Source organism: Phasianus colchicus, chromosome 35 (assembly GCF_987193195.1).
Source record: "Phasianus colchicus chromosome 35, bPhaCol1.hap1.1, whole genome shotgun sequence".
NCBI lineage: Eukaryota > Metazoa > Chordata > Aves > Galliformes > Phasianidae > Phasianus > Phasianus colchicus.
This window is the reverse complement of record NC_143470.1, coordinates 726,664-753,422: the sequence shown is the minus strand read 5'-3', so window position 1 is coordinate 753,422 and position 26,759 is coordinate 726,664. Positions and strand designations below refer to the sequence as shown.

General features: G+C 56.3%; 3 protein-coding genes across 3 annotated transcripts; all 3 read right to left on the bottom strand.

Moving 5' to 3' along the window:
* Positions 1-6,136: 6,136 nt before the first annotated feature.
* LOC149913695 (uncharacterized) lies at positions 6,137-9,531 on the bottom strand. Its single transcript, XM_090129259.1, has 3 exons — positions 7,989-9,531; positions 7,591-7,656; positions 6,137-7,492 (listed from the first exon to the last, which is right to left on the bottom strand). The coding sequence occupies exons 1-3, from the start codon at positions 7,993-7,995 to the stop codon at positions 6,300-6,302; spliced, it is 1,266 nt and encodes a 421-aa protein (XP_089985385.1). The 5' UTR covers positions 7,996-9,531; the 3' UTR covers positions 6,137-6,299.
* An 11,855-nt stretch (positions 9,532-21,386) lies between these two features.
* Positions 21,387-24,758, bottom strand: LOC149913694 (uncharacterized). The gene is made up of 5 exons (XM_090128986.1): positions 24,709-24,758; positions 23,972-24,096; positions 23,345-23,459; positions 22,192-23,034; positions 21,387-21,667 (listed from the first exon to the last, which is right to left on the bottom strand). The coding sequence occupies exons 1-5, from the start codon at positions 24,756-24,758 to the stop codon at positions 21,661-21,663; spliced, it is 1,140 nt and encodes a 379-aa protein (XP_089985112.1). The 3' UTR covers positions 21,387-21,660.
* On the bottom strand, positions 24,168-26,525 carry LOC149913693 (coiled-coil domain-containing protein 81-like). Its single transcript, XM_090129022.1, has 5 exons — positions 26,383-26,525; positions 26,104-26,165; positions 25,515-25,668; positions 25,053-25,309; positions 24,168-24,850 (listed from the first exon to the last, which is right to left on the bottom strand). The coding sequence occupies exons 1-5, from the start codon at positions 26,495-26,497 to the stop codon at positions 24,761-24,763; spliced, it is 678 nt and encodes a 225-aa protein (XP_089985148.1). The 5' UTR covers positions 26,498-26,525; the 3' UTR covers positions 24,168-24,760.
* Positions 26,526-26,759: the final 234 nt, after the last annotated feature.

The following is a 26,759-nucleotide window of genomic DNA, read 5'->3' as shown; positions in this document are numbered from 1 at the left end:
TTCCCCTTGTCCTGCTGTCACTCACCCTTTCAAAGAGTTGATTCCCCTCCTGTTTGTAGGCTCCCTTTAGGTACTGAAAGGCTGCAATGAGGTCACCTCGCAGCCTTCTTTTCTCCAGGCTGAACAAGCCCAGCTCCCTCAGCCTGTCCTCATAGGGAAGGTGCTCCAGTCCCCTGATCATCTTCGTGGCCTTCCTCTGGACCCTCTCCAACAGCTCCCTGTCTTTCTTGTACTGGGGGCTCCAGACCTGGACGCAGTGCTGCAGATGGGGCCTCACAAGAGCAGAGTAGAGGGGAACAATCACCTCTCTGTCCCTGCTGGCCACCCCTCTTTTGATGGAGCCCAGGATCCCATTTGCCTTCCGAGCCGCAAGGGCACGCTGCTGGCTCATGTTAAGTTTTTCGTCTACAATACGTCAATTTTGTTCTATGTTGTTGTATTCTGTTGTATTTTGATGTGGAACAGCATCACGGCTGTTCCACATCGAGGTCACCCTCTGTCATGGTGTCACCTGAAGACAGTGACACTCAGTGCCATCCAGTGAAGGTGACGCCACCAACCCCATGTCACAGCCCACGTGTCCCCCGACTGTCCCCAGCCCCCCTCCCTGAACCCCTCCTCGCCACCTCTTCAATGAGGATGTCACCGCGCTGCAGTTGTGCCACCATGGCAGGGGAGACAGCTGGGGACAGTCTTGGACAGCCAGGGTGACAGCGTCACCCGGCTCCAGGAGCTGCAGGATGCTGATGGGGCTCTCGAGGTACGTTGGTACGGCCCCGGGTTCCACGGTCACAGTGACAACTTTGGGGACAGGTGGTTGTCCCAGTGCTGGCACCGCCAGTGGTTGTCCTGGTGTCACCTGGTGGCCCTGGGGAGAGTTGTTTCCTTGGTGCCTAGCACGGGGGATTGGCGAGAACCATCCATTTCTGAAAGGAAGCGGGGAAAAAATACAACAAAACTGACACAGTATGACATTGACATAGAGTACCCCTCTGGGACATCTCTGGGATCTATGGGGGGAAAGCTGTGAGTGGGGCTTCTATGAGGTGGAAACAGGGTCTGGAGTTGGAGAACGGGTGGAACAGGGAAACTGGGGAATTGTAGTGAGCCCGAAGCCCTGTGATGTGGAAAGGGGGCCTGAGGGTAGAGAGAGGGGATTTTGAGGGGGAAAAGGGGAGAAAGAGGCTTCTGTGAGTGGAAAGGGGATCTGGGGGTGGAGGGGTACATTGTGGTGGGGAATATTTTGGAGGGGAACTTGAGGGGTTGAAAGGGGAAAACGGGGCTTTTGTAGGGCAGAAAGGGGGGTCTGGGAGTGGACGGGGGATTGTGAGGGGGGAAAAAAAGGTGAGTGGGGTCTCTACTGGGAGGAAAGGGGGTATAGGAGTGGAGAGAGGGTGGCAGGGGAAATCTGGGGGGTTGTGGGGGGCTTCTACGGGTTGGAAGGGGAGTCTGGGGTAGACCTCAGGGGAGTACTGGGGGGAGAAGAGGAGAGTGGGTTGCCTATGGGGTTGAAAAAGAGTTGGAGGGGAATTTAGTGGGCTGTGGAAGGGAAAGGGGTGAACAGAGCCTCTACAAGGCAGAAAGTGCATCTGAGGCCGGAGGGAGGGGTGGGAGGAGAGAGCCAGGGGTTGCGGGGGGCTTCTATTGGGCAGAAAAGGAGTCCGGTTGGGGGGAATGGAGATCCAAGTGGGGGAAACAGACTCCAGGGGTCAGGGAAGAGTACACGGGGGGGGTACAGGGGGCTCTAAGGTCAGAAAAAGGGGCCAGGAGGTGGGGGGAGAAGGGAGGACACGGGACCCTGGGGGTCAAAGAGAGGGGAATAGGGGAATAATCGGAGACTCTGTGGATCAGAATGGGGGAATTGGAGTGGGAGTACCTGGGGGAGGAGAGGGGATTCTGGGGGTCAGATAGAGGGGACTGGGAAAGTGGGGGAACTCTAGGGGACAGAATGGGGAGACTCGTGACGGGGTGGGGGGACACAAGGGATTTAGAACGGGGGGCTGGGGAGGGAACGGGGGGGGAAGGTGCAGACAGGTGGACCCTGGGGGTCAGAATGGGGGAGGCACAGAGGGGAGGGGTGGAAGAGGACTACAGTGATCAGAACGGGGGAACTGGAAGGAGGGTAAACGGGGCGGCGGAGGAGCAACCCCGGGGGTCACACGGAGGGACGGGGGGGTTGTGGGCGACCAGCGGCAGGGGGAGGGGAGGAGGGCAGTGAAACACACGGGGTGGGGGAGGCGGGGAGACACAGGGCAGCCGCCCCCGCCGAGCGGAAGCCCCGAGCGGCACAGAGACCCCACGGGGCCAACGCGGAGCGGCACGCGGCCCCCAACCCCCTTCACCCCGGCCCCCGCCCCGGTGCCCCCCCCGAACGCCCACCCGTCGAAGCCGAGGCGGCGCTCGGAGCCCCGCGGTGCCCCGCACCACTTCCGCACGGCCGCCTCCCGCTCGGGTCGCGGGGCTGATGACGTCACTCGGCGGGGACGGCGCAGGCGCCGCGGCAGCGGAGCGGCGCAGGCGCGCTGAGGCGCCGTCGCTCCGGCGACGCCGTCGCGCATGCGCTGTCGCCGCGGGGCCGGCTTCGCGCGCTGCCATGAGGGAGGGCGCGCCGTCGCCACGGCAACGCGGCCTGCACGCACGGCCTGAAGCCGGAGTGGGGCTGGAGGGACGGCGGGGGCCGAAGATGAGTGGGGGGGAACGGAGAGCCCTCAGGGATCTCCTGCGGAGCTGGGGGAGGGGAAGGGGGAGGGCGGAGCTCCGGGGATGGCGGCCCGGAGGGAGTGGGGCTGTGGGGTGGGAGATCCGCAGGGAGACGCAGTGGAACGCTGGGATCCGGGCAGAACGTGGAGATATGGGAAAAGGAGCACCGGGATCTGGACAACACGGTGAGAGCTAGGCTGAAAGGAAGCAGGGAAAGGAAGAAAGGAAAGTGAAAAAGAGAAGAAAGAAGGGCAAAGAAAGGGAAGCAAGACAGGAAAGAGAGAGAGAGAGAGAGAGAAAGGAAGAAGGGAGGGAGGAAAGGGAAGGGTAGGAAGGGAAAGGGAAGGGGAAGGGAAGAAGGGGAAGGGGAATCTCCATCCCCTCTTGGACACAGGGGGGAACGCAGCGAGCAAGGATCCGGATCAGGCTGAGGTACTCAGTGCCTTCTTTGCCTCAGTCTTTCCCAGTGAGGCGGGTTGTTCCCTGGGCACACAGCCCTTTGTGCTGGTAGATAGGGATGGGGAACAGAATAGGCATAACCCACGGCGAGATGGCTTTGGACCTGCTCCGAAAGCTGCACGCCCACAAGTCCATGGGGCCGGATGGATTGCAGCCTGGGGTGCTGAGGGAGTTGGCAGATGTGGCTGCAAAGCCGCTCTCCATCATCCTTCAGCAGCCCTGGCTAAGCGGGGATGTGTCCCTGACCGTCCCTGAATGCGTCCAAAAGACGTCTGGCTGTGGTGCTCAGGGACATGATTTAGTGGTGGGTTGTTAGAGTGAGGGGAGGATGGTCAGGTTGCGGTTGTACTCGGTGATCTTTAATGTCTTTTCCAACCTGAGCAATTCTATGGTTCTATGATTGTGTGCGATTTAACACCACCGCTCTTGTGGGAGCTGCGTTGAGACTTGCGGTGTCTCTGGCTTCCCCAGAATTACTTTCTCCGGGCTGATTCCTAGGTCCTGGCACTTCTTTAAAGCCAAGTACACATCTGCGTCCAGTTTTCTCACCAGCTCCTGCAGTGACATCTCTGACAGCTTTCTCCTCCGAGGAAGAACCAAGCAGTAGCCCGGCTGGGCTTGGTGGATGGGATGATTTCAAACGAAAAGAAGGGAGATTTAGACTGGATATAAGGAAAACATTGTTTTCTGGTAAGAGTAGTGCAGTACTGGCACAAGTTGCCCAGAGAGGTGGTGGTTGTTCCATCCCTGCAGACACCCAAGGTCAGGCTGGATGAGTCTCTGAGCACCTGATGGAGCTGTGGGGGTCCCTGCTCCCTGTAGGGGGGTTGGACCAGATGGCCTTTAAGGGTCCCTTCCAGCTCAATTGATTTTATGATCTATGATTGCTTATGAGAGAAGAGCGCAGCCTGAACCAGGTCTTGACTAACGAGCTCAGCTAAAGGCTGGTGCTTGTTCTGTAGTCCCCGAGGTCCTGCAGGGCGGCGCTGCATTCACTGAGCAGCAAGGCGTGGTGCAGGGGATGTACCGCCTGTCCGGCGTCCGGCAGTTACGCCTGCCAGCTCAATAAAAGCTGTCCCTAAGATGCTGTGCTGTGCAGCTGTGGAGCCACACTGCTCCGCAACAGGTATAATGTGTCCTGATTAAAAAAATAATAATAATAAAATAAAAATTTGGAAATTGGTACAAAACACAGCAGCGTCACTTTAAAATGCAATTTGTGTTTTCATTGCCAGGGGTGTTACAGCCCAAAGCTTATAAAGAAGTTAATATAAAGGAGGATAAAATACAGATGTTCCGTACAGAAAAGCAAAGAGGAAAGGTTGTGAGGGGTTTCCCAATGAGAGGTAAGATTCCAGAAAGGGACACGTACAGAGAACCCAGAGGGATACTGAGGCAAAGGTAACAGTGACTGCTACAAAACCAATGGTACAGAGAGAGAATTCCCTGCCAGGAGTAGCTCACAGTCCGGTGATAAAGATTCACAGCACTGGCTGCAAGCTGTGTTTTAATTAAAAACGCTAATTAAAAACAATCTGGATTTCTGAGTTAGCTGTACTTTTAGTAGGGGGGGATGGCTAAACGGTGCTGCAAAAGAGGGGTGCAAGAAGGGGCACAGGAATGGGGGGTTGTGCACAGAGGAAGCGATGCAAAGCCTCATGCAAACCGGAGGGCTAAGGGGGGTGGCAGGCTATTGGGGCCACAGCAACGAAGCGGGGGGGGCACAGGAAGGGAAGCAGGAATGGGAACTGGTGGGGGGAGGAGGAGGAAGGCAATATGGCCGAAGTGTGCAAGATGGGATGGTGTTTTTGCACAGCAGGTGGAAGGGTGGTGGGCTGTACACGTGTGTGTGGCACAGGGGGTGGAGCCGAGCGCAGTGGCCGAGTCCTCCCTGGGCAACGTCAGGTGTCAGCAACAGCAGGAGAACTTGGAGCACTGCCTCCAACGAGAGCAGTGCCAGGATGGCAGCTTGGTGGTCCAAAGCTGCACAGTTTCTACTCTGGACCAGTAGTAGTGCAGCAGCTCATGGAATGTCGCTGGACAAATCAGGCCGTGCGCTCTTTGTCAATCCCTAATTGTGACTGTTTTTTCTTGACTGCAACTAAACTTGGGTGGAGCGGCTGTGGGGGCGGGGCCTCGGGGTGCTCTGTATTGCCATAGGGGATGGGATTGGGATCGGAATTGGGATCGGGGATGTGGGATTGCGATTGGGGTGAGGGATTGAGATTGACAGGTGGGTGATGGGCTTGGGATGAGGGACTGGGAATGAGATTTGGAACTGGGATTGGGATGTGGGCTGTAGGATGTGGGGTTGGGATGTTGACTGTGGGCTTGGAATGTGAGATTTGGCACTGAGGGTGTCCTCAGTCCCCTCATCAAATCATTGATGAAGGCGTTCAACAGGAGCAGCCCCAGTACTGAGCCCTGGGGGGCAGCACTCGTGAGCGGCAGCCAGATGGCAAATCCTGCTGTGTGTGTACAGAGTTGGTTGGGTCCCTGTCTGAAGACAAAACTGGCAGGACCCAAACAACGTGGGGGCAGAAGAGCCGTGGCTTGGGAGCTATCTTCATGCCTTTCTGCACGTCAGGCCCTGCTGCTCCTGCTTCACCCCTGCATGGGAACTGCCCCTGTCGGAGTCTCTTCTGGCCAGGGCAATTCCCCTCCGTCTACCCGTGCCTGCTGCCCATCCCCACAGCAATTCATGGTACTGGGCAGCACAGGAAGCTGTGTGACACACCCTCTGCATCCCGCTGCACAAAGGACTGCAGGGAGAGAGGAAGGCTGGGGCTGGTGGTGGCAGCAGAGGGACACGGCCATCTGTGGTGCCCCATCCTGCCCCAGAGGCAGGTATGAGGAGCTGGGGGCTGTGACAGGGCCCAAATGACTGCAGGCAGAGGGACACAGCAAAGGGAACACAAAGCTTTTAATAACGTATCATAGAAAACAAGGAGTCACAGTAAGGACAATAATCCTAAAATTCCCATCCCACAAGAGTTCATTGCCAGATGACGTCCCATCCCACTGCCGCGATGACTCCGGAGGACAGCTTGGTTCTGGAAAGGAGGGATGGGGCCGCTGGCGGTGCCTCTGGAACGCTGCCGCTGCTGCCTGGTGCTGTGGGGCCGGCGAGGAGCGCAGGGTTACGGGTAGCCATACTGGTCGGCTATGGCCATGTCTATCTCCCGCTGCACCAGGAACTGCACGGGGCCGATCTTCATCTGCTGGGCCGCCCGCTGCCGCTCCTCCTGGGCCAGCTTCTTCATGCGCTCCCGCTCGGGCCGCTGCTCGGCTGTGATGGGCAGCGACACCTCCATCACTATGGGTACCGCACCGCTGCCCGCCCGTGGCCCCACGCAGGACACAAAGTCCCCGGGGCGCTGCGGCCGAGGCTGCTGCTGGTGCAGCACTGGTGGTGGTGGTGGTGGTGGTGGTGGTGATGGTGGGTCCCTCCGCAGCGGTGAGCTCCTCTGCGGGGACGGGCGCAGGCAGCTCGGCGCCGTCTTCTCGGCAGTGCCCCCCTTTTGCCCCGTGCTGCCTGGAGATGCCGGCGCTGCCTTGTCTGTGCCGCTGTCTTGGGGCCGGAGGGCAGCAGGGCCGGTGCTGGCCGAGGGTTGGGGCTGCGCAGAGGGTGGCTGGCGCACCGGGCCCACCACAGTCACCCTCTGCCCCAGCGGGTGCACGACCTGGATGGATTTACACAAGTGCACGCGCAGCTCGCTGGCAGTGCCCGCTTGCCCGCTGCTGCTGGCTCCTGCGCTGGCCCCAGACAGCTTCGCTGGGCACAGGCGCTTGCGGCCTTTTCTCTCTGCCCTTTCCGTGCGCGGCGGCAGCTTCCTTTTCCTGGCTGGAGCGCTGGTGGTGGGCTGCTCCTGCTGGGAGCTCTCCCCTTTCTGGGGGGTGCCGGCAGGCGCAGGGCGCTTGGCCCGCTTGGTGCTGCCCCTCTTCTTCTTTTCTGCCACCCGGCTGGGGACAGAGCCCGGTGACGGGGGCGAGTGAGCCTGAACCTCCTGGGGCTCCATCTGCTGCACCTCCTCGGTGGGCTGTGCGCTTTGGGCTGAGGGAGGCGTGGTGACAGCCAGCGTGGTCGGCCGTGGACTGAGCCGGGCACTCGCAGGTGGCGTGATGGGGCGCAGCTGCGACAGCCCACACTGCAGCTCAGGCAGGAACCCGGGGGATGGTGGGAGCCCCCAGAAGGGGTCGGCGGGCGTCCCGGAGGCAGGCTGTGTGCTGAGCTCTCTGCTGTCCCTGGGGTTGTCAGGGAGCTCAGCGACGAAGCATCCTGGGGCAGGGCTGCCGGGGTTCTCATGGGGGACCTCTACAGCTCTTGCCACGTCTGAAAATGCAAGAACATCCCCCAGAATGGTGATGATAGCCTTCCCGCACCCACTCTGTGCAAACACGCACCTGCAGCTCTGCAGCCCCCAAACTCACCGTTGATCCAAGACAGCAAACCCTGGATGTCCGTGATGTCCTCCAGCACATCCGAGCTGGTCGCCACTGCAGGGAAAAGCAACAAAATCCCAAAGAGTCAATGCCAGCTCACCCGTACCATGTTCACAGTAAGGGATCTAGGCTAAACATTGGCTTCCCACTATCAATCAGGACAGGAAAGGTAACCGTAAATCCCCGCACAATTCCACAGATGCACTGCTTTTGTCCCTACAACAACAGATTGTATGTTGATTTCACAGACACCAGCAGGCAGAGAAGTATTGTCCAGTAAGCCCATGTCCCCCCGGAAAGCAGAAAGGTGCTACTTTGATAGCCCAAACACAAACTGACACAAACACTTCTCACTGCCCCTTCCTGCACTCCAAACGGATGCTTACTTGACATCGCCTACAGCACTGCAACTGCAATCTTCAGCTGCCTTGACTCCTGAGTTCTCCTTCTGGACAGGAACCCTACAGAAAGTATCAACAAGTGAAAAATCACAAGGAAGAAGCATTGTCCCAGCTTTCTTCTGCCATGCAATGTAGTCTCTGGAGGAGGGCAATGCTTGGACATCAGCTGGCTGCAACAGCTGCCCATCACTAGCTCCAGCTTGTGTCTGACTGCCATGGCTTCTGTCAGCAAGTGCCCCCCGGTCCCCTTTTCCCCAAAAGCTGTGCTGATCGTCCATGTCCACAGCTGAGCAGCTGGCTCTCTGCCGTGACTGCAGCGCGGTGCGGTGAAACACCTGCTGGGTATGGCACACCAAGCAATCCATGGAGCAGTGAGCCACAAGTTGCACTCTGTGAAGTCTGCGCTCTGCTTCCTTGGAAAGGTCTGACACGAAGGTGGGGCTCGGCAGCAGTTTTCCAGGGGAGGAATGACATTTCATCATCCTCACCGAATCGTGGGATGGAATCTCAACAAGAACCCATTTCCTCTGGATACAGCCAGAAGGGCACTGCTGGAGCTGGGAACTCCTCCCCAGCCCAGCTTTTCTGCTGAGACACCTCCCGGCAACCAGCCAGCACCAAACCCAGCTCACCTGGTCACTGCTCAGCCCGAGCTGTGCCCAGCTCACACACACGCCGCAGCGCTGCTTCCAGTGGGCTCTCACAGGGTGATCTCTCTCAAGAAAAGCACAGAGCTCAGTCTCTGCGTGCAGCACGCTCACCAGAGCACCAGCTCTGCTCACCAGCTGTGGCACAAACGCTCCCACCCTGGCACCGACTGTGACCTCAGTGAGTGCCTGCATCGCTTCTGTGCTCTCATCACAGGCAAAGGGAGTGGTCACCTCCTAGACCCACGTTTTAGGAAACCAACGCCAGGGTCACCCAGTGGGGTGAATGGGGGTGATTGAATGGGGGTTAATTGAAGGAAAGCAACAGAGAAGTGAAGATGACTCTTGTGCAGCCCAATGAAAACGCAGTATGGCCTCGTAGTGGTCAGAGGAGTCCCAGAGGAAGTAGTGGGAACTGGGAGGAGTGCACAGCAGTATGGACCAGAGAAGTCCAGTGTGGCAAAGTAAAACCCAGTGAGGACCAGTATGGGCTCAGAGTGGTCAGTGGAGGCCTATAGGAATGAGTAGAAACCAGTGGGAAGCACATCTGTGTGCCCCAGGGCCGGTGCTGGCCTCTGCCTCTGGCTTTGGGCCCCAGGGCTGGTGCTGGGCTCTCGGGCTGGAGCTTCAGACTTCAGGGCCGGCACCAGCCTCTCAGGCTGTGGCTTCAGGTCCCGTGGCCAGGGCCAGCCTCTCTGGCTCTGTTTGTAGGCCCCAGGGCCACTGCTGGCTTCTCTGGCAGCATCTTTATGTCCCAGGGCTGGTGCCAGCCTCTCTAACTGGGGCCGTGACTTTAAGCTCCTGGACTGGTTCCTGCCTTTTGGGCTCTGGCCCAGAGTCACCAGGGCTGGTACCAAATTTTAAGAAAACAACACGAGGGCCACCCAATGGCATTATCTGAAGTAACAAAACAGAGAAATTAAGATGCCTCTTGTGTAAGCAGCCTGGCTCATCCTCTCGCTCAGGCACCGCATGATCACACGCAGGAGATGTTGCCCCCAGGCTGCCCCCAGCTTGGAGACTGAAGGATTTGGGCTTCCAAGCAACCAGCAAGCATTTGGATGAGTCAGCCCTCTGGTTTTTGTGAGAACAGACTAGTCCACCCTGAAAAGCCATCTCGGCAAAGGCAGAATAGCTTTGTTCTTGGGCTGCAGCACTCCGTGGCCAGCGCTGCTCAAACACCGGGCCTGCATTTCTTCCTGGGCATCCACACGTGCTGAGTCTCCTGCAGCTTGCTGCAGGGGTTGTGGCTTCCTGCTGAGGAGTTCCTCCCGTTCTTCTGCAACTGCCCCCCAGCATCACTACCGCCTCCTCTGCTACCGTACCGGGAGATGCTTCAGGTCCAGTAGCCTGCACTTCCTTCCTCCCATCAGCAGCTGCTCCTACTGACCTTCATTCACACTGGGATACCGTCCACTTCTAGCGCCAGCTGACCTGCAAGACAGAGGAAGGAAATGTGGCCTTAGCACAAATGCAGAAGCCCAAGGCTGTGCCACCACCATGTACTGCAGCCTTGGGAAGTCAGCTGCAACTGCAAGCTTTGTCAGAATTAAGGCAGGCACTGTAAATGAAGTGTGACTTGTGAACTGAATTGCCACAGTCAGAAATAAATAGTGAAATCGCTTACTTAACTGTAGGTGGACTTGGAATTGAAGGGTACAAGAAAAATGAGGAACACTTGGCAACTCAGGCAAGCTGAACAGTGCAGGCAAGATTGTCGCATTTCTTCTCCTCCCGGCCCAGAAATTAATTTTCCTACCTTAAAATGAAAAGGGAAAAGAGCCTGACTTAAAGTAGACACAATACAGCCTCACATCACAGGAAGAAGCTGGAGAGCTCTTGCGGCACAAAGCTCACGGCTGTGGAAATTAAAATGGCCTCTAAGCTTTTAAGCAAGATGAAAGACAAGGTGAAATGCAAAACGTCAGCACTTCCTGCAGAGCACATCACACAGCTGTAGGCACCAGCTGAGAGGTAACAGGTCAGAAAGGAAGACCTTACTATGCGAACACAGGGACAAGCTACTCTTCTGCTGGGCCTGTGTTCACAGTGAGGCTTTCCCTCAAGAGCGCTGCTCAAGCTGCTGCTGTCTCCAGCTGTTGGTCACTTCCCCCTGCTGGACGCTGTGCCCACAGGTCATTCTGCTTTGGGCAAAGCCTGCTGGCTTAACTCCAAGCCAAGGTCACAGGCCACGCTCATCCAGCTGGTTTGCCTGAAGGGGCTCAGAGGCCACGCGTGGGATCCTTTCTGCTGGTGGTTCTCTCCGGGCAAGAACCTCCACTCTCAGAGCAACAGCCAAGAGCCGGAAGGCAGAAAAAGCTTCCAATCCCCGTGGATGTGGCTGTCTGCAAAGACAACGGCTGCTCTTCAGCAGGGCGATGCTCACCCAGCAAAGCACTCACCCAGCAGATGCCCTTCCTTACACTCGGAACTGTCCCACACTTGTGCAGCCCTTGGCATTGCATTTCCAACCAAAGTTCACATCCTGTTCCACCTGGACTGCCACAAGTCCGTGGGGCCAGATGAGATTCATCCAAGCGTGCTGGGGAGCTGGGGGAGGTGAAAAGCCAAGCTGCTTTCCATCATCTGTCAGCCTTCCTGGTCAACTGGAGAGGCACTTTGGCCACCACAACCCCAGGCACCGCTATGGGCGTGGGGCAGAGCAGCTGGAAGTCAACGTAGAGGAAACGGACCTGGGGTAATGGGTTGGCACGCAGCTGAACATGAGCCAGCAATGTGCCCATGTGGCCAAGAAGACCAGTGGCATCCTGGCCTGTATCAGAAATGGTGATGGCAGCAGAGCAGGGAAGTGATTGTCCCGCTGCACTCAGCTCTGGTGAGGCTGCAGCTCGAGCGCTGTGTTCAGTTCTGGGCCCCTCATTGCAAGAAGGATCTCAGGGAGACCTCATTGCTCTCTGTAACTCCTGAAGGGAGGCCGTGGTGAGCTGGGGGCTGGTCTCTTCTCTCATGTAACAGCGATAGGACGAGAGGGAATGGCCTCAAGTTGCACCAGGGGAGATTCAGGCTGGACGTTAGGAAATATTACTGCTCCAACAGAGTGGTCGGGTCCTGGAATGGGCTGCACTGGGAGTGGTGGAGTCACCAGCCCTGGAGGTGGTCAAGGAACACTGAGACGTTGTGTTGAGGGACGCGGATTAGTGAGAGCTATTGGTGATTTCAACCCTGGTGATGGTGTGATTCTGTGATTCTGGATGGGGGATTCAGGGGGTACACTGGCGGAGGGGGGGCAAAGGAAGAGGAGCATCAGAATGGGGGAATAGGAGGGGTGGGACAGGGGAAGGGGACGAGGAAAGGCACCCTGGGGGTCAGAATTTGGAATGGGGAGGGAACTGAGAAGGGGGCAGTGAGGTGGGGGGTGGAGGAGGACTGCAGGAATCAGAATGGGGGAACTGGAGTTGGGAGGGTGCTCCAGTATTCAGGTGGGAAGGGGAGCACAGAGGAGAGTGTGACCCTGGAGGTCAGAAAGAGGGACTGGGGGGTTGCGGGGGGACACAGAGCACCTCCTGCCTCCAAGCAGAGGCCCTGAGTGACACAGAAGCCCCACGGGGGCAAAGAAGAGCAGCACGCGGCCCCTGGCTCCCTTAGCCCCAGTCCCCATCTTGGTACCCCCCTATCCCCCCAAACACCCACCTGTAGAAGCTGAGGCGGCGCACACTCCCCATCTGGAGTATCACATCCAGGTCTGGGGCCTTCAATACAAGGAAGGCAGAGAGATGTTGAGAAGGTGCAGAGGAGTGCCACAAAGATGATCAGAATGCTGCAGCACCTCTCCTAAGAAGACAGGCCAAGGGAGCTGGGCTTGTTCAGCTTGGAGAAAAGAAGGCTGTGGGGTGAGCGAATGGCAGCCTTTCAGGACCTAAAGGGAGCCTCTAAAGAGGAGGGAAGTCAACTCTCTGAAAGGGTAAAGAACAGCAGGACAAGGGGAAATGGTTTGAAGTTGAGGCAGGGAAGATTTAGGCTGGATGTCAGGGAGACATTCTTTACTTGCGGTGCTGAAACAGCTGCCCAGAGAGGCTGTGGATGCCCCATCCATCCCTGGAGGTGTTCAAGGCCAGGTTGGATGGGGCCCTGTGCAGCCTGGTCTGGTATGAAATGTGGAGGTTGGTGGCCCTGCCTGTGGTGGGAAGGTGGTAGAGATGATGCTTAAAGTCCATTCCAACCTGGGCCATTCTGTGTGATTCTGTGACTCTATCCTGCTTCTATCAGCGCTCCAGGCCATCCTGCAGGCTGTTGTGCAGAGCGCAGAGCTCTGCTTCCCGGCCCTGTGCTCTCCAGCACTCTCGTGTGAATTCCGCCTCTCCCAGGAATCTCCTGTTCCCGGGAACCTCAGCTGCTGCCCTGCACCCACATCTGCGTGCACATAGGTGTGCAGAACCACACACCCACGTGCAAAGACTTCCCTGCACACAAACCTGTGCATTTACACGCACACGCAAGCACATCCTTGCACACCTGCATGCACACTCCACCCATGTGCATGCAAATGTGTGAAAAATCACACAGCCGTGTGCAAAGACCTTGATGCACACATCAGTGTTCATATACAAACACATGTGTGCAGACCCATCACTTTGCACACCCACATGCAGGAGTACAAGAGCGCAGCCCCAGCCTTGCACACAGCCATGTGCACACACACTCATGGAAAACTAAAAACCCAGGCCATTCTATGATTCTATGATCTCTGCACACCCCTGTTTGCACACATACCTGCACTCACAGCTCTATGACCAAATGCCACTCCCACGGCACAGCCAACACGCAGACGGTGGGAAATGGCAGGAGGAAAGATGCCCCGTTACGCTCCTTCATTCTCCTCTCTTTAATGAAGGCACTGGGGCACAGCTGTAGCCCCATCCTGAGATGAGGGTTGCTGCGGGATTCCTCGTTTGGACGCTGCAGGTTAACCTGGAGCGCAGTCTGAGGGACACTCCTCATGTGCTCTGCAGATGGAAGATGTGCCAGGAGCAAAGAAAAGACTTCAACAGGCAGCGCAGGGATGGCGTTCCTGGGCCGGGCGGAGACATACAGAGCAGTGCCCGCTGCCCTGGGATCTGCAGCACTGCAGAAGGGCTCAGGGTGCAGCACTGTGGCACAATTCAGTGAGGAAGCCAGGTTCAGCAGCGCCAGGTGGGCTGTGGGGGTCCTGGGACGGAGATGGGGGTCCAGTCAGAAACTGTGGGGATCTGTGAGATCCAAGGGGGTCCTGGAGTGGGTAAGGGAGGTCCAAAGGAGGAAACAGGGAGGGGATAAGGAGGAAGCCCAGAGCAGGGATAAGGGTTGTTGATGGGAACTGTGGGTCGCTGTGAGGTCCTGGGCTGGGTGTGAGGGAGGAGTACCAGGTCTGAGGAGGTCCTTAATGAGCTATGGAGATCTGTGGGGGGGTGTATGAATATACATGTGGGGGACATGGGATGGATGTGGAAACAGAGCCTGCAGGAGCAGAATGCTCTTCAGGAGAAGGCAAGACATGCGCTGCAGGTGGGACACAGACATATGGGGAGCTATGGGGACATAGAGGGAAGGGGGGGATGTGAGGAGTGGTCTGAGGTAAAAAGGTGGGGCGGTGTTGGAATGCCTTTATTTCTTCCTCAGATGGGACTGGGGGTCCCTGTAGCCCAAAGGTGGGGCCACGATCCATGACCTCACATGAGCCTAACCCCAAGATGACCACATAACCCTGTATGTGTGCGACCCCATGGCGGCACGTGACCCACAGCCCTGTGTGAACCATACCCCCACACGACCCTGGCACTCCCTGACCCTGCCTGCCCCCATCACGCTGCGACCCAACATTTTGTAGCCCCAGAACTCTGGGATCCCTGCCCCCACCTCACCCCCACCATATAACACTATGAGACCCGTAACTCCATATCACCCAACCTGACCCTATGTCACGGAATTAACTAGATCAGTTTATGCCCGTGACAGGGGGCAGTAGGCCCCTGCCCTCCCCACCCCCCGCCTGGGCCCACAAAATAGGAAGGAAGGGGGAAAAGGAAAAAAACAGCGGCAACAATCTATGGAGGTAAACTTATTTTACTAACTATGATATCGGAATGCAAAATAATACAATATAATACAATCTAATGAAATTGAGACTAATAAATAAGATATGAGAGAGAGTTCCCGAGACCGAGTCAAACCTGAAAAAGCTTGGAACGGCTAGGAAAGCACCCTCTAGCACCCACTGCCAGGCAGTAAGAGACCGCCCCCCCCGGAAGGGTCAGATCCCATGACTTCCGTAATGTATAGGGATAGGTACGTAGAATTAGAGCATTAACACTTCCAGTACATGATGCTTTGATGTGGAATATTGAAAATCAAATAAGCAAAAACCAAAACCATGACACCAGCACAAAATTAGGACTGCAAAGGTGTTGTAAGGCCACACAGGGAGAAATTAGAAGGGCAAAGCACAGCTGGAGCTTCATCTGCCTTCTGCCATTAAGGACAATTAAAAATGCTGTTCTAAATATATGAGCAACTGAAGGAGGACACAGGAGAATTCTCATCCTTTATGAGATGTGGGGGAAATGCAGGGAGGGAAAGGATGAGGTCCTTAGTGCTTGCTTGCCTGAGTCAAGTTCTGTGAGGATTCTACGATTCCTTGATTTTGGAGTACTTCAAGGGCAATTAAGGGTAATTTTTTTCCTCCATTCTATCACAGTGCTATGTATTTTGACTGTATTTTTAAGATTGTAGATGCTATGATGTTTTCACGATCATTCAGTACTTCTAGATTCTCCAATTCTATGATTCACAGAATCACAGAATTGGAAGGGACCTAAGAGATCGTCGAGTCCAATCCCCCTACTAAAGCAGGTTCTATACAATAGGCTGCACAGGTAGGCATCAGGATGGATCTTGAATACTATCAGAGAAGGAGACTCCACAACCTCTCTGAGCAACCTGTTCTGGTGCTTCATCACCCTTACTGTACACAACCTCTTTCACATGTCTGTATGGAACTCCTTATGTTCAAGTTTTAAGCCGTTGCTCCTTGTCCTACCACTACACACCAAGAAGAGCCTGGCCCCTACCATTTGCCTCCCACCTCCCTTTAAATATTTATGAACATTCATCAGAACCCTCCTCAGTCTTCTTCTCCCCAGGCTGAACAGCCCAAGGTCAACCAGCTTTTCCTCATATGGGAGATGCTCCAGGCCCTTTATCATCTTTGTCACCCTCTGATGAACTCCTTCTAGGAGATCCCTGTCTTCTTTGAACTGGGAGCCCAGAGCTAGTCACGCTCTTCTAAACGTGGCCTCCCTAGGGTACAGTAGAGGGGTAGGACCACCTCCCTTGTCCTGCTGGCCACGCTCCTTTTAATGCACCCCAGGATGCCATTGGCCTTCTTGACCACCAGAGCACACTGCTGACTCATGGCCAACCTGTCATCCACACCCCAGGTCCTTCTCCGCAGGGCTCCTCTGCAGCAGCTCATACCCCAACCTGTATAGAAACAAGTGTGAGAAATACCCAGCTTCAATAATGTTTGTTCAGGCAAAGATTTCAGTGAAGCAGCAAAGTTTTTTTTTATTTGTTGCAACAACAGGCATGCACCCCCTCCTAACAAGGCAGAAAACGCGCACTGATCAGTGAAACACTTCTCATTATATATCCTTTTCTCCCATCAGAGGAGACGCTTTTCTGTTTCCCACCTGGGTGGGTACTCCAGGCTTATCATCCACACGATGCATTTATTAATCCATTTTTCCATATGAGGTCTATCAGCAACCTATTGTGTTTAGGATCATTTTGTCCATTTCTATGGACATCGGAGGGCAATATTTCTTGACACCGTTAAACCTGTTTTATCCTGTGCCAGGCTTTCCTTTCTCTGCTCTGTATTTTTCCTTTCCTTATTACATATGAAAGCCATGTTTAAGAAGAAACCCAGATTATAAAATATCTAAAGGTTACTAAGCTCCAATTCCTGATTTATGATACCTATTATGCTGTGCTAGCAAGCATAAATAAATAAAATAAATTTATTTAGCAGTCTTTCCCATGCATATTCCTTTACAAAAGCTTGCATTGTTCATCTATGATCACAGTGGATATTGCCCAAACTCTCTTGATTAATTTCTTACCACCATCAGGACATCACAGCCTCCGCTCTATCCTGCTGCTCAGCATCTTTACTGTGAAAAACAACCCAACCAGCCATTTATGCAGCCATTCTGTAAGAAAATTGCAAGTTCAGTAACTTGGTACTGGAAGTTTCTACTGCAAAAACACAATCTGTCACGCATGCATTTATTCCTCCACAGGTGAGACACTCTACACTTGCTCTTGCTAAAATTCACCAGGTTCCTCCCTGCCCAGCTCTCCATTCTGTTCAGGACCCACTGAATGGCAGTACAGCCTGCCAGTATGTCAGCCACTCCACCCAGATTTGTATCAGATTTGCCTCAAGCATAATGGGGTCACTGATTAAGATGCTGGACCGAGCATTGACTCCTAAGGAACCCCCCTAGATGCAGCTCTAAACAAGACTGCACTGCTGACAACAACCCTCTGAGTTCTACCAGTCAGCTAGATGCCAATCCTTTCACCTATCCCACACTTTCTAAGGTTCATAACAAGGATGTCATGGGAGACAGTGGCAAAAGCCTTGCAGAAGTCAAGCTACACAACATCCACTGCTCTCCCCACACCCACCAAGGCAGCTCAGAGCCTTCCATTGTGAGAATTTATTTGAATATGCCCTGGCTGAGGAGCATTTGAGAGAGATTTTGCTTTGGGGCTGGTGTAGAGAAAGGGCTTCAAGATAGAGTAGGCTCCCTGTGCAAGTGGGGCAGTGAAAAGCCTGCCAAAGGGAGTTAAAAATCTCAAAGATTCCCTTTTGAGCCTTTTTCACATTAATCGTAGCAGGGGTTGGCGTCAGACTTGGGTACATAAAGGATTTCAGTTCAGGACAGGATTCTGAGAAAGAAACAGTCCTGCAAGAGAACACGAGGTCGGGAGACGGCCTCCATTAGGCACGCAGACCCCCGGCCACTACCACTGCCAGACCTTCGTCCCGAGTCCAACAGGAACACCCCAAAAAACAGCCTCGTGCCACCCTCCGCCCCGCGAGACCCCCATTTCCTCCAACCCCCAGCCACAAGCGGCCCCCAAAACGCGCCCAGGCCTTCACAGCTCCAAAGGGACGCCCCATATCCCCACGAGACCCGCATTCCCAGCGCCGGGGGACCCCGTAAGTCCCCACGATCCACAGCCCAGCCCCACAAGGACCCCATTCCCCATCCCGAGCCCCGCAGCCGCTCCCAGCCCCGTACCGCGGCCTCCCCCGCTCACGTGACACGCACCCCCAGCACCGCGCGTCGCCTAACGATGACGTCACGCCGCCGCACGGCCGGCGCCCGGGCTCGCCCTCACTCAACGTGGCGGGCCGGGCGCCGCCTGACGGAACGCGCACGCGCACGGCGAGCTGCCGGGAGCGGTCGCCCGTGGAGAGGAAGCCCGCCCCGGAGTTGAGTGACGGCCGCGGCAGCCAATCGGCTCTGCGGAGACGGCGGGCGGGCACGTGCGGGCGGCCAGTAGCCGCAGACGCCACGCAGCTCCTGGCTCCGCTCCCTGCGGTGCCGTGCAGCGTGCCGTAGGCGCGGCGCTCCCGTCAGAGCCGCCGGCCCGGCCGGGCTGCCCGTGTCCTCTGCCGCCCTCCCGCAGTAAAGGTGCTCGGGGAGGCCGTGCTCCCTCGCGTTCCCTCTGTGACTGCCGGGGGGTGGAGCAGATGATGCGGTTTCCGAGCAGCATCTGCAGGGCGTGCAAATAGAATGATGGAATGGCTGAGGTTGGAAAGAGCTTCAGGATGATCGAGTCCAAGCACAGCCTGACCATCCTACCCTAACTAACAGCCCTGCGCTAAATCACGTCCCTGAGCACCGCATCCAGACGGCTGTTAAACACATCCAGGCATGGTGACTCAACCACCTCCCTGGGCAGCCCATTGCAGTGCCTGACAGCCCTTTGGGAAAGAAGTTTTTCCAGCCTGGGTATCCGACCTAAACGTCCTCTTTCACAACTCGAGGCCATTTCCCTCGTCCTGTCACCTGTCAGCAGTGAGAAGAGACCAACCCCGCTCTGCTGCAATCACCTCTCAGCTGCTGGAAGAGAGCAGTAAGGTCTCCCCTCAGCTCCTCTTCCCCACACTAACCAGCCCCAGTCCCTTCAGTCTCTCCTCGTAGGCCATATTCTCCAAGCCCTTCCCCAGCCTTGCTGCCCTTCTTTGGACCTGCTCCAGCACCTCCATCTCCTTTGTGTACTGAAGTGCCCACAGCTGAACACAGAGCTCCAGGTGAGGCCTCACCAGTGCCGAGTACTGGGGCAGGATGACTTCCGTAGTCCTGCTCACCACACCGTGCCTGATCCGAGCCAGGATGCCACTGGCCTCGGATTGTTTGTGGCAACACCAGAGGAAGGGAAATGTTGCCAGCAGCAGAGGATGTTTAAGTAGTTTGGTGGTGATGTGCGCATTTCGCACTTTTTGTGGAGCTGACTGCTCACTGAAATGAGTTACACGTGCATCTTCAAGGTGACAATCAACCTCCGTCTGCTGTCTCAAACCATAGCAGCATTTGACGAGAGAAATGATGGCAAGCTCTGGTTGTGGCAAGCCATGTTCTGCATTTTGATACTGTGGCTAAGCACAGTCCTGTAAGCAGCAGAAACTAAGCAGCCTTGCTTTCCGTTATGATAAAGAGATTTGAGAACAGGTTTCAAGATTCCCAAGAAAGGATGAATTTGTAGGTATATTTTTGACTCCATCTTCATTCAGTCAGCACAAAGACATAACCTGCCAGTTTTCAGACGGGATGTATGGAGTTGCAAACACACTGCACGTACAACTCCAAGAAACGTGGATCGTGTGCCTGTACTGAACCATTCTCAGACCTGTATTACCAGAGAACAAATCCCTTTGCTTTGCAGTCACACCTTATTCATGTCAGGCTGCAGCACAGGCCGGGTAAGGCAGCTGCTCAGCTCTCCTCCTCTGTGTGACAGAGGCTGTCCTCTCTGCAGGGCCCTCCCTCTTCTCCCGAGGCTGCCTGCAGCCAAAGAGCTTCTGCCTGGAAGGACCAAGTGCAGCACGGCAGTCTTTGGCTGGTCAGGGTGCGAGGCCAAAGAAGCTGGGAGGCTTCAGGCCAGCCAGAGGATGTCACGGCGCAGGTGGCGTCAGCTGGGTTCCTGGAGCCTGTGTGTTGTCACACCGCACAGCCACGACGATGGGCCCTTCCTGAGGACAGCCGACAGCTGTCCCAGGCACCTCATCTCTGAGCTGCGCTGCCCACAGCCGCTCGCCGTGCCGTGTGCCTGAGAGCTGCCCCGGCAGCAGACAGGAGCGGTGAGGGGGAGCTCTTCCTGCACGGGAGGGATGCTTCAGACCCGCAGAGCCCAGCTGCAGGTTGCAGGCTTAGCTGTGGCATGCTCGAGGGGCATTCGGCACAAGGCTGGCGGTATTGAAGTGAGCAGGAGAAATTGCTGCTGGCCCTTCTTGGTCAGCAGCTGCAACCCAGGTGGTTGCAGCTGAGCAAAGGATAGGCTGGCCTCCTGCCTGGCCCTCTGGGCTCAAACACGCAGGGCTCAGGAAGCAACGCTCAACTGCAGCTTCTGTCAGGGCAGTGCGTCAGTAACACTTCTGCTTTGGAGGCACCTGCCAGCATGGACAGAGCCTGAGTGGGGACCTTGAGACCTCATCATTCACACGGCCTCATCTCAGCCCAGTTCTCCAGCCCCAAGCCCCAGTACTCCATCCCAGAGACAACAGGTACACTGACCATCCCAAGGGTGAGGTGCATTCTGGACATCACGGGGCAGAGCAGTTCCGTGCCCTTCGCCTTTTGGAACTGGGGTTAGTCTTGCTGAAGGGGAACACCCTTGTGACCTTGGGGATAGGCTTTTTGCTAAAGGGGTGCCCCCTTTTGGCCTTGGCGTAAGGCTTGCTAAAGTGATGCACCCTTTTTGCCTTCAGACGCACGATTTTGCTGAAGGATTGCACCTTTTGACCTTGTGGTTAGACTTTTTGCCTAAGGGGTGCCTCCTATAGGTCTGTGGTGTCCTATTGGCCTCACACACACTGGGCATAGGACCTGGTTAGGGGACAATATGCCCACCCCACAGAGGGAAGCACCATGGGCAGGTGTCCGATAGGTGTCTGGAGCTGCTCCCAGTGGCGTGCAATCCACCAGGGCTCTGTCTGGGCTGTGCCAAACCTGTGGAGCCCGAAGGCTTGCCTCTCCTCAGTGCCCGGGGCCTTCAGAGGAGGAATCCTCCCAGCAGCCGTTCGGCGGCTCTGCGCTCCCCATCCTGCTCCAGAGGGGAGCCCTCGTGTTTGAGCAGCTCATCCCTCGTGTTTGAGAACCATCCCTGTCCCTCAGGCTGACGGGCAGCTATCACAGAGTGCCTTGTGATAGCTCACGTCACAGCCACGTGCTGTCACGTCCGTAAGATCACAGGATTCAAAGCTCTCTGTCCTTCCACACTGCGGGCAGCACTGAGACAGCCCCGCTTCCATCCGTGTGTTGGGCCGGCTTCGGAGCCACAGCCCAGCTGAGAAAGCCTTCCTCCTCATTCCCGTGAAAGAGCACTGGGAAGAAATGAAAACTGCACCATCTATTGCAAGACGTCTGTTTTATTTTTCTCCATCTCTTTCCAGGCGGTCAAATGTGAACACCAGGCACGGACTCAGATGTGAAGGGTGGTCCGAATCATTTATTAAAGATTTTCCAATCACTTTTTTGGCTTTCCCGTCCGCCTTTACAACTTTCCCATCCACCTTTACACGTCAACAGAGTATTCCACAAACACTCTCTGTGCATGCATGCGGGCGCTTATCCACTCTGAGCTGTGAGCCGTTCCTTTTGCTTTTCTCTTTTCTAGAGATATCCTTGGTTCTCAGCCTTGCGTTCACATCCTGTTTATCTTGCTCCACAGCATCTGCTCTGATAGTCTTGCTTATATTTTCATGGTTACAAGACCAATTATTTTCTGTAAAAGAAGAGAAACTGTTCTCAAACAATAGCACAGGTCTGGGGAGCAGTTTGCCCACACACAGACCCCATGGGAGGCTTCAGGTCAGGACGCTGAGGGCAGGGCAGCCAGTTCACTCCCTCTCTCTACCTCTTCCCTAGCAGGTGTCCAGCTGCAGTGTTTGGCTCCTGAGCTATGCCACCCCCATCCCCAAAGCCCTGCTCTTCCCACCAGGGACCTAGAGGAGCATCGAGCCGGAAAGAAAGTCTCCTCTCTGGCCCCAAGCAGCCTCGCGCTTAGCTGGGCCTTCCAGATGCTGCCAAATCGTGGGCCTTGGTGCGTTGGGTGTGTCTGCAGAAGAGAGCAAGACACTGGAGAAGGAGGAACTCGCCTCTGGTGATGCACCAGCCCAAGGCTCCAGGGAGCGTAGCCGTCCCATCCCTCAGAGCCAAGGGGTCTTGGGAGAGTCCCCGCTGTTCCTCCACCTCTGCCTTTCTACAGGGAGATGGCACCCCGGAATGATACGGATAGGAATCACGCACCTCCTTCGCGCCCTGTCTCGGGCTCGACGTCGCTTGCGGAAGCGTGGTGGTGGCATCAGAAAGTTGGGGTCGTAGGTGGGCTTCTCAGGCAGACTGTGCTCAGAGCTTGATGGTGACTGAATCACTATTTTGGGAATTATCATTGGAGCCTGGGCTCCGTGAGGGCCACTCGGCTTCTCTTTGTTTGTCTCCAGCACTGTGCCATCACAGGAGATTTTCTCTGCTCCTCGTCCTTCTCCTCTGATGCTTGGAGATGCCACTGCCTGGGCTCGACCTGCCTCTGGTGCTGGAGCTTTGGCTGGGTATTTGCCCAGGAACTGGCTTGTCAGTGCTGGCTTCACTGCTCCTCTTTCTTCTTCTTTACACCTCTGAGCCTTCATTGCCTGTGCTGGAAGTATTTCTGATGTTTTTCTAGTGGTGATGAGTTTGCCCTGAAACTGGGTGGTCAGCGCCGGCTTCACTGCTCCTTGTTTTCGGAACCATTGAGATTCCACTGCCTGAGCTCGACCTGACGCTTGTGCTGGAGCTTTGGCTGCGTGTTTCCCCTGAAGCTGGCTGGGCAGCACCGGCTTCAGCGCTCCTCTTTCTTCTTGGCACCTCTGAGGTTCCACTCCATGAGTGCGACCTGTTTCTGGTGCTTTTCCTCGGGCTGGAAGTTTGTGCTGACCTTGACTGGTCAGCGCTGGCTTCACCGGCCCTGGTTCTTCTCTGCACCTGTGGGCTTTTGTTGCCTGTGCTGGACCTGTCGGTGGTGCTGAGCTTTTGGTAGTGCCTTCGCCCTGGGTTTTGCTAGGCACAGCCATCTTTTGGGCAGAAGACACCGCTGGGACCACTGGAACTTGACTGAAAGAACAGAGCAGGGGGGGTCCATGTCAGTGGGTGATGGCTTTGGGGCCGCATCCTGCAGCCTTGGCTGTAACGCAGCCTTCCCCACGCAGAGCTCACAGGTTGCGCTGGGGCTCTCCTGAGGGCTGGAGAGGGGTCAGCACTGTGAAATGGGGGGCTCCCGGCAGCCCCATCCCACCTCTCCATCTGCTGCATTCAGTGCTGCTGGGCAGCCCCAGACAGGGACTGTCAGAGGCTGGAGAATGGGCTCTTGCTGGGTCACTGAAATGCCCCTAAAAGGATCCCAACCCCGAGCACCCAGTCTCACCTGGACACAGAGCTCTTCTGGTCGACCCTTGTTGTCTTCGCAGAGCATGTGCCCTCTCTGCTGGTAATGCTCAAGCGGCCAGGTAAGGGTGGCAGTTCAGGAATTTTCCCTGGAACTGGGAAGGACAGATCTCGTCAGAGGAGATTCATTGGGAAATTGCTGTCCCTGTGGCATGCAGAGGTGCTCAGGCCTGTCCCAAAGCACCTGAAGAGGGCCGCTCCACTTCCCTCACAGACACTCTCTCCGGGGACCTCTGTCCCTCTTGCCCAGCTCCTCCTCTCAGAGGTGCAGCTCTGATTTGGGCCTGCCTTCCTGGCATTTGTTTTGGGAAAGAGGAGCCGGGTGGTGTCACTGGGTGAGGTGACAGTCTCTTTTAGGGGCTCATTTGCTGGGGGGAGGACAGGGCTGAGGATCCCCCATCCTCCTGCCATACCCAGGGATGGGGCGCATGGGAACACCGCGCCCCGCATCTGAGATGTCATGAGGCTAACATGTGGTTAGGAGAGGCTGTGGCAAGCTGGTGTGAATCTTTTCACAAGTCAGAGCCTTAGGATGGTCACCGAATGGGCATTTTCCCATCACAGTTTGTCTGTGTGGGGCATGGAAAGGAGCTGGCTGCTGCTTTACCTTTCTTGCTCTGGCCAAGAGGTGGCAAACGCTCTGCTTTCTCGTGCTTGCCCTCACCAGGGACTTCTCCCGAGGCCTTGGATGTTTTCCTGGGAGGTGGTTTGGGGACAAGCTCCAACTGAAACCTGTACAAAAGGAGAAGACACAGGGGTGATCCAGTGCTCCAGCAGCCCTTGCTGCTCACCGGGATTGCCTGCTCACAGGCCAATTTTCACATTGCATCAAGGTGCACTATTCTCCAGAGTTGACTGTGCCCTGGTTCCAGGGGCTGTCCTGGGAAATAGGGTCACCCAGCCAAGAAATCCAGGCCACGATGGGGAGAACATGTCACCTAAATTCCTTCATCTCTCCCATCAGATCTACCTCGCAGAAATCTCTACTCTTCCAGGACGTGTAAAATAGGTACCCAGTGGGAATTCTCAAAATGCCCACCTCTGGAGAGAAGGTAAAATCTCCAAGAGGGAATGCCCTGGATAATCTGTTCCCTAAGCAACGTGACCTGTGGCCTCAGCTGACAGCAAACACCAGGGGAGCCAGATATGCTGACTTTAAGAGAAAGCACTATGCTGATTGTGGAGCTGGGTGAAGGTCCCATGGCCAGATTCGGTGATTGTCCTGCAGGGATGGGGACTTGATGATACTATTGGAGCTGATAAAGGATCGACAGGATGGAAACAGCAGCGGCTGCCCTGAGTCCTGGTGGCAGGACAGCCGTGGTCACAAGGAGTAAAAGATACCGAAGGAGAGCTGAGCAGCTGCGTCGAGCAGAGGCTCCAGCCACAAACATACTCACTCAGGAAAGACGACGACCCGGCCAGAGAGCGTCAGGGAGGCCACCGCTGCCACCCGGGACACCACCATGTCCAGCAGCCAGGGGACCTGCAGGGGAGGAACAGGGAGGTTGTGGAACATCCTTGTGATTGATGGCTGAGGCACTCGGGAGTGGAGGGCCCGAGGCAGGGAGAACTGACAGCACTGCGGCTCTTGCCTGCCCCAGCAGCTGGCCAGGTCCTGGCAGGCCACACGCAGGCAGGGTAAGGGCTGTGGGACTGCCCGGGCCAGGGAGAAGCCAAAACCTCACCTTGAAAACTGCTGTTTCCAGGTTCACTTTCCCACAGACCTTCTCGAGGAAGTCATAGTAGAATTTCATCTGAGCCCGTGCTCCTTCTAAGATGAGGACTCCTATGTCCTTCAGGACAAAGGCAATGTTCTCCCCCTTCTTCAGGCAGCGGGAGACGAGAGATGTGGTGTTACATATGCAGATCTCCCCTCTCTGCCGGGACACAGATGCAGCTGCGGCCACCTGAGTGTACTTGATGGTCTCCGCCTCCTTACGGCCTGGAAAATCACACAAGAGAGTCGGAGTTGGTCATTTAGCAGCCCTCGTGCCCGTGCTTCTGAGTGCTACTCATTGTATTTGCCACCCAGGACAGCCCTGGGTTTGGACTGGCTCCACGGAGGGGGCCGTTTGCTTTGGGCAGTGGAGGCAGTCGTCCTGTTTGCCCCGTCTGTGCAGGCAGCAGGAGTTTAGTTCTCCTCCTACCTGGCAGGAATTCCGCATCACCCATCAGACTGTGGACGTCGAGAAGGTTCCTGGCCAGGCGAAACGCAGGCCACTGCACAACCAGGGTCCCGTCCTTAGCCTGGATCTCTTTGGAGATGATGTCGAAGGAACCGAAGGTGGGAATTCGGACCCCCTGCACGTGGGAGAGAAGGGAAGGGCCAAGGGGTTAAGGCTGAAGGAAAGGACCAGAGGTTGCCCTGTGCAGGGACTGTGCTTCAGGTCCCCTGCCGCTGTCCAGAGGTGCAGGCCAGGGCAGCTGGGAGAGATTTGGGAAGGAGCTGCCCAACCCTCTCCTTCCCACTGCCCTCCAAACTGCAGCACAGCAGTCCTGGCAGAAGCAGCCTCAGGGAATCCAGAGGCCTCCAGCGACTGGGATCAGCCCTGAGATACAGCACCACCTGCCCCAAGCGGTACCGCGCCTGTGGGAGGCCCATTGGTGCTTCGCAGGGACTTTGGGGGGGAGTTTCGTGCTTTCCGGGGAGGGGAAGAGTCAGTGCACGGCGTGGCCCAGGGCCAAGGGGACTGCCCACCCCTCCAACAGAGCAGCGGGAAGCGGGTGCTGACCCACCTTGTGCAGCAGGAGGTGTTGTTGCACACAGACGGCCACCGCGTCCCAGACGGCTACTCGCTCTGCAGGGCAAAGGAAAAGCAGGTCACACTCTGCGTCTGCCACTTCTCAGCACTGCGAGTGCCTGAGAGCGGCAGTGAGGTGGCAGATGGAAAAGGTCACCGCTGTCCCCGGCCCCAAACAGAGGCGGTCCCGAGGCAGTCAGAGTGCTGGCTCTGGCCCACTCGTTGCCAGGACCCGGTCGCAGCAGTGCCCTGTGGTGGCTGTGGATCCCGGTACCTTTGGCGGTGACATCGGGACTTCTGGAGGCACGCTCCGTTGCGGGGCCATCCTCCCAGAAGCTTATCTTCTTCCGTATCGCACGTGCAGATCGCTCCTTGTTGGCACCAGCCATGTGGGAGCTGATCCCTTCCAGACGCTTCCAGTCGTCAGCCAGAAGCTCCTTCAGGATGCAGCACCCACCACTGTGCAGCCGCTTTTATAGTGCTCCTGGTGCCGTGTCACAGAGCACCCATTGTGACACCGTAGCAACGGGGCCAGTGCTGGCCGTTGCCCATTATGACGCTGGCACCAGCAACCTTCTGCCTGCCCTGACGCTGCAGGAGCCCAGCTCTGAGGGTAGGAGGCCCTGCAGAGGGATCTGGATAAGCTGCAGC

Bases quoted from the DNA above. Each gene is read 5' to 3' on its own strand.
- LOC149913693 (XM_090129022.1), bottom strand. From the start codon at position 26,497: ATGGCTGGTGCCAACAAGGAGCGATCTGCACGTGCGATACGGAAGAAG. The intron at 26,166-26,382 runs GTACCGGGATCC...TTTGCCCTGCAG, and splicing joins TCCCGATGTCACCGCCAAAG to AGCGAGTAGCCGTCTGGGAC. The intron at 25,669-26,103 runs GTGGGTCAGCAC...TCCCACGTGCAG, and splicing joins AACACCTCCTGCTGCACAAG to GGGGTCCGAATTCCCACCTT.
- LOC149913695 (XM_090129259.1), bottom strand. The intron at 7,493-7,590 runs GTGAGTTTGGGG...TTGCATTTTCAG, and splicing joins TTTGCTGTCTTGGATCAACG to ACGTGGCAAGAGCTGTAGAG.
- LOC149913694 (XM_090128986.1), bottom strand. From the start codon at position 24,758: ATGTTTGTGGCTGGAGCCTCTGCTCGACGCAGCTGCTCAGCTCTCCTT. The intron at 24,097-24,708 runs GTATCTTTTACT...CCTTTTGTACAG, and splicing joins AGCTGCTCAGCTCTCCTTCG to GTTTCAGTTGGAGCTTGTCC. The intron at 23,460-23,971 runs GTAAAGCAGCAG...TGTCCTTCCCAG, and splicing joins TCTTGGCCAGAGCAAGAAAG to TTCCAGGGAAAATTCCTGAA.